Genomic DNA, 6,501 nt, shown 5'->3' on the forward strand with positions numbered 1-6,501 from the left:
ATTGTATCAATCAAAATGGGATAACTCCGGGCCCCCACGTAAAAAGTCGCTGATTCTATCACAGTGCTGGTGTGCACAATCCTCTCAAGTGGGACAGAACACCTTACGTGACACTGATTTGTACCTCTACTTTCTGGGTTGGTGAGGATAACCAATAGAGAATAGCATTCCCATCTCCCTCCCATACGACATCTGTCTATGTTCTAGAATCTCTCTACCTTCTGGAAACCCCAATCAGATTTTCACCAAACACAAAGCCCGGCGACGGAATTCCTTCACTGTCGCTCCCCTTTCTGATTCAGAGTCATCCCAACGACGAATGCTTCTTAATGTTTATAAGAGCGATTAATCATGTTAAATTCTTCGAAGATCTATTGGAAAAGTTAGTGTTGTGAGATTCAGTACAAATATCTGTAAAGTGCTTTTGGTTTTTCTATTCAGTTGATCCAAATAGTTGGAAATTGTTTGCATCTTGCAGAGGAATTAGAATATTTTGATCATACAATTCATGGCATTGGTACAGCCTCCACTTCCTGTGCCAAAGCTGCAGGCCGTCTTCCATTTTTTGGATTCTGTGACAGCGAAGTTCGAGCGTCTAACAGTGCGAATGCTTAATGGTATCCTCGCTATTTCGAATCTAAGTCCTGCGCTGGCGTTGATTGTAATCTATGCGCTTTGCACGGGTGCAGGATTTTTCTTGTGGATTGCCATGTGTTTCTTGGATTTGGCGGCGGGGACTTGTGTCTTGGAGACTGCCATACATGTGACAGAGGGTTTGAATGAGCATGTCCTCCCTGCATTGCAGCTTCTCAATGTTGTGCTTGCCCTGCTTGTGGGATTCTTCATACTGGTGGGCAGGATTCATATTAATATCAATGTTCATAGCAACCTCTCCAGACCTAATCCAAACAAGATGGGCACTCAGTCATGCCGCTCCAAGATGATAGCAGCGTTGCCAAAAGGCAAGTACGGGTGTTTGAGAAGATCAGATTATGCAAATAGCAATGGTTCATCTGCATCGCCATGTGCAATCTGTTTGGGGTGTATGGGGGAGGAGGATGGGGTTCGCATTCTTCCGAACTGCAGACACTATTTTCACATTTCTTGCATTGATCGGTGGCTTCTTCCATGTACTGTAAATAATTCTTCCTGCCCTTTATGCAGAGCCACTGTAATTGGCCTCCATATATAATTACAAGCAAAATAAGACAATTCGCGGCATTACAAGTTCATGTTGCTATGAGACCCAAATCCTGAAAAATGGAGCCGTTTCCTCCCCTGTTTTCGGTGCCTGTTTTCCGTTGATCCTCCATCCCTGAAGGCTTTTTTGGAGGCAAAACTTTTCGGGGCACAATGATTGGTGTAAATATTATAGGTGAGCTGAAATCGCACTAAAATTATTTACAGTTAAATATGATTTCATAATGAAGTTGGTGTTATGACATGATTTGTGCTTATAATACTGTTGTTGTCATGCATTCATTCACTTAAAGAGACAGAATGTACACATCATTACCTTGTGGATTAATGTTGATGGAAGATCCACTTAAATTCCACATTTATTAAGTAAGTGGAGATTGCTAAAAAAAAAAATCACTTAGTCATTTTCAAGTAGATAATTTAAATATAGATAATTTAAATAGGTTTTACATATTAAAATTTAGTGAAATGTTTTTAGTAAATATAATTCAAATACACACTATGAGTTTTACACCTTAAACTCATTCTCACCATTCTCACCATAATAAATAATTTAGTGAAATGTTTTTAGTAAATATAATTCAAATACACACTATGAGTTTTACACCTTAAACTCATTCTCACCATAATAGTATGAGTTTTACACATTAAAACTTACTTTCACCATAGTTATAGTGAAGTATTTTTTCAGAAAATTATTTCCATTTAATTTACCTACATGAAAAACAACTCAAACTGTTTAATTAATTTGATGTTATTTTTATATATCTATTCATTTTTGTGAAAATAATTAATTTTATTTTCACCCACTTTTATTTTCATCATTTCACTTTTTTCTTTTATGAAAAAATATTAAACCATTATTTAACAAGGGCTATATAGTAGCTAGTAATTGTGGCCTAACTTAAATATAACTTAATTAAATTAAAAAATAATAAACACAAAAATAGAACAACTAATAAAATATTGTATTGTTGAATGTCATCACTAAACATTAAGAAATATGATTAACTCTTATTGTTTATATTGGCATATATACACTTTAATATATATGTATGTTTTATTTTTTATTAATATAAATATTTTTTTATAATTAAATTTATTTCAATATGTTTTTTAATATAATAATAAAAGCTAGTGTCAAGGGTTAGTTTAGTTGGTTGAATTCCCGTTGTAAGTATTTCTCTAGTTTGGAGGTAGCGGTGTCAAATCTCCTCAACCCCTTTCGGGTTAGGCCTTGCTTGTTTGGCCGATAGGTATATCGCTTCGGCTTGGATTTTCCCAAAAAATAAGAAAGTTAAATAAAAATGAAATAAAACTAAATACCAAAAATTAGTAACTAATAGAAATAGAAGTTACTAAACAATGCATAATAAGACCTGAACCAATCACCTTACAAATAAATAAATTTAAATAATAATACAAAATAACAAAAATTGAATTCTCAATGTTAAACTATGGATAAACAACATAAACTTTTGGTCAAAAAAAATCACCCATTTTCTTTAATTAACTCAATTAATCATTATTTTTTCAATTAGATAACTAAATAAAGATTATTAATTGTTTCTCTAATATCTTCCTATACCAAAAATAATAAAATACCTAGATTTTGATATAGTCAAACAAATATTTTTTTATTTGATTAAATCTAGTCTAATTTTGAGAGTGAATTAATTAAATTTATTATCTTTGTGACCATTACTTCTTTCTCTTAATCATTCATAATTTAGTTTATTATTTTTTCATATTTGTGACCATGACTCCTATCTATGTCATCTTACTATTTATTATGCCAATAAGCTCTGACACTCACCATTTATCACCATTTATGATTTTTCTGGTCCTTGGTGATGGGTGGAGTGTCCACCAGAAATGTTGGATAGGAAAAACTACTTCACAATTCATATCCAAAATATTCAAACAAAGTAGATTTAGTTTAATCTAGCATTTTATTTTATTATAAATAGAGAGATTTTTCCTTCACCATTTGCACATGATCATTATCATCTCATTATGATTCTCTAGCATTCGACCTCTCTATCTGAGTTGTCCAAATTTTTTCACTACACGTTGGATAGGGAAAACTACTTCACAATTCATATCCAAAATATTCAAACAAAGTAGATTTAGTCTAATCTAACATTTTATTATAAATAAAGAGATTTTTCCTTTACCATTTGCACATGATCATTATCATCATTGTCATTATGATTCTCTAGCATTCGACCTCTCCATCTAAATTCTCCAAATTTTTCCACTTCCATTCATACAGAAGAGAAAGTCACTATCTTATAACAGAAGGAACACAAAAAAACCATCCCATAAAGGAGGAGCTTATAAGTCCAAGTCGATAACTCTCCCTCTCTACATGTAATCAATTATTTCAATGAATAATAAAAACATTTACTTTTCCATTGGGTTTATGCTTGTCATGTTGAATATTGTGTTTTTAGTTTCTGATATTTGTTTGCAGGGCTTTCTAACTATGGTTTGCACAAATCTGGAAACTTTTGTTTACATAGAAGCCTAGGATTTTATTCACTTTTCTATTGTCAAGTTGTCCAAGTCACCGGTAGTAAAAGTGGAATTTTGGCACACTGTTTCATTGTTTCTGCAGCAGAATTTAGTAACAAATATCAATGAGGATTTTACTTTGATATCATATATCGTTATGGGTACTTTTTGTTTTTAACTTAAACACACCCCCAAAGACATTGCTGTGTAAGTGTGTCAATCAAACATCTGGGCATTTTTTATTTCAGCCTTGGCATGCACCCGACCATGCGTTTCTTCTCTTTGAATAGATTCAAAGCAACAGAGGAAATGGAAGCGGTAATAAGTTGAAGCGGTGTGCAGAGTTCATTCACAACTTTTTTACCATAGTTCTTGCACAAAGTTAGGGACCATATAACTTGTGGCCCTTGTAGAGGAAACTCCATCCCTAAAACACGCTCCAAAGCCATATTTTTTGTTCTCCACAAGTAAAAGGGAGACAGCAATATAATGAACAACTGGAGCTTGTAATTCATTATCGTCCACACAGGTTTCATTTATTGAATTTTCATTGTGAGGCATCTAGTGTGATATTTGCTTGAGAACTAGCATGAATAATGTAAGGATCACTACCTTCACGGGATTATATGAAGTTCATCATTTTATCCCTTGGTGCATCATGCCAAGGAACACCAGCGTATAATTGTGATTAATGGATTATGGATATTAGGGCCTTCAAATTAGAAAAATAAAACCTAAATTTTGTATAGGGCTACGTGCTTATATGTATCATGTATTGGTGTTGGTTATTGATGGGTGTTTTTAGAAAAATAAGTTGTTTTGTCCTAAAGAATGAATAGAGCTTAGGCCACATTACTTACTTTCATATAAACAAAGTATTCCAAATATACGACACACTAGGACACAATTTTATTAATTAATTATATTTTCATAAAGCCCATTATACACATTTTTACCTAACTAATTTGTACGGCTCAACTGAAGCCATTGTAGAAATTAATGTGTAGATTCAAAACTACTCATGAAATTTACTAAATCACAAGAATTGAAGCTACTCTACTGATTCGCAGAAGTCAATTCACCATCTAGAGCACAAATCATAAACATGCAAAAGGAAACATTAGACATGCACAAAGATTTATCTAGGGGAAAACAACTGCTCAAAACCCCGTATTATCTATATTGCATTAATAAGAGAATAGATAAGAAATACATATGTTTTCTCAAGCTTCAGCACACCCTGCAAGTGTATAATTTTTCCCTCTGCCTGACTAACTAACTCTGGCCAACACTTAGCCAACTTTCAAGCCCTCCAAGCTCCTATTTCCTTGCGTTGTTCCTCTAAGAAATTGACCCCTATTATTTAGGAATTCCCCACTATTGAATTGCGAAATTCTCTTAGGTCCTTCCTTTGACTACATGCACCACCTGTACACATTGGAATATGCTACAACTGATAGTACTCTTCCTTGGAATATCTATCTTAAACGGGTAACTTGAATTCCCCGCATGCAACAATTATTTTGGGATGATTGATCAGTTAACTAGTTGATCACTGATTGTGGTTGAAGTTCCACTTCCACAATTTGACCTCCACTAGTTCTTCTAATAGTTAGAACTAGTTAAACTGACAATAACTCAAACTAACTAAAATAGATTTCTACAAATTAACAATCAATCATACTGAACTGAACTCAAGATTCCCCAACTCGAATTCACTGAGTTAACTGAGTGACAAGTTCCATGTCACCTTAGTTAACTACCTCCAAGATTTCTACTGAAATACAAATTCAAATTTTCTTGTTTGACCAAGGCAAAGTCAAATTGATATTTTCTTGCTACATTTTCAACACTCCCTCTCAACAAGAAATGGATTATAAACCACCCCTATCCTACACTTGTGGAACTCGAAATTTCCTCTTCATAAGGCCTTTGTCAAAATATTAGCATCTTGTTCCTCTGTCGGAATGTACTACAATAACATAATCTGCCTCTGCACACAATCCTGTAGATGGTATTATCGGATATAAATATGCTTGGATTGATCATGAAAAATAGGATTTTCAAAGAGTTTGATGCAACTCTGGTTATCATAGTAAATCACAGTTGGATCCATCATTTGACCAAACAAGCCAATGAGTATTTTTCTCACCCAGATCGCCTCACATGTTGCTTGACTTGAAGCCATGTATTCTGCTTCTGCCAAGCTAAGGCCACAGATATTTTCTTCATGTTGTACCAAGAAACCATTGTGGATCCAACACTGAAAATTCCACCTCATGTACTCTTCTGATCTGATGGACTTCCCACACAATCTGCATTTGTGAAGCCACATAGCTTCACTCCCTTTGTCCATTTGTACCATAGTCCAAACTGGTTAGTGCATTTGAAGTACTGTAGACATGCTTAGTCAACCTCCAAAAACATTTAGATGGCTTAACAATCGCTGGGCTAAGTTAGTTGACTGCAAAGCATATATTTGGTTATGTGTTCATAAGGTACATGTGTGAACCCACAAACTATCGGTAAACAATCACATCCACTTCCTCACCTCAAATAACATCCTCCTTCCTCCAATTGGTCGCTAGAGGAGTCTCCATGGGTTTACATATGTCCATGCAGACCCTCTAAAGTATCTCATTGGCGTGCTTTCCATGAGAGACAAACAGTTCCCCATCACCTTGCCATACTTCCAATCCAAGGAAGTAGTGCATGAGATCCATGTCCTTCATCTCAAACTCTCTTGAAAGGTTCTCCTTACAAGATCTAATCAGTTGCTCATCA

The 6,501-nt window shown here is 34.5% G+C and overlaps 1 protein-coding gene across 1 annotated transcript; it reads left to right on the forward strand.

Moving 5' to 3' along the window:
* Positions 1-281: 281 nt before the first annotated feature.
* On the forward strand, positions 282-1,428 carry LOC149236848 (putative RING-H2 finger protein ATL49). Its single transcript, XM_089461636.1, has 2 exons — positions 282-382; positions 479-1,428. Exon 2 carries the CDS (start codon positions 509-511, stop codon positions 1,190-1,192), a length of 684 nt encoding a protein of 227 aa, XP_089317762.1. The 5' UTR covers positions 282-382; positions 479-508; the 3' UTR covers positions 1,193-1,428.
* Positions 1,429-6,501: the final 5,073 nt, after the last annotated feature.

This window comes from Pinus tabuliformis, chromosome 8 (assembly GCF_031772625.1).
Source record: "Pinus tabuliformis cultivar Carrire ecotype Pingquan chromosome 8, CPIR1, whole genome shotgun sequence".
Taxonomy (NCBI): Eukaryota; Viridiplantae; Streptophyta; class Pinopsida; order Pinales; family Pinaceae; genus Pinus; species Pinus tabuliformis.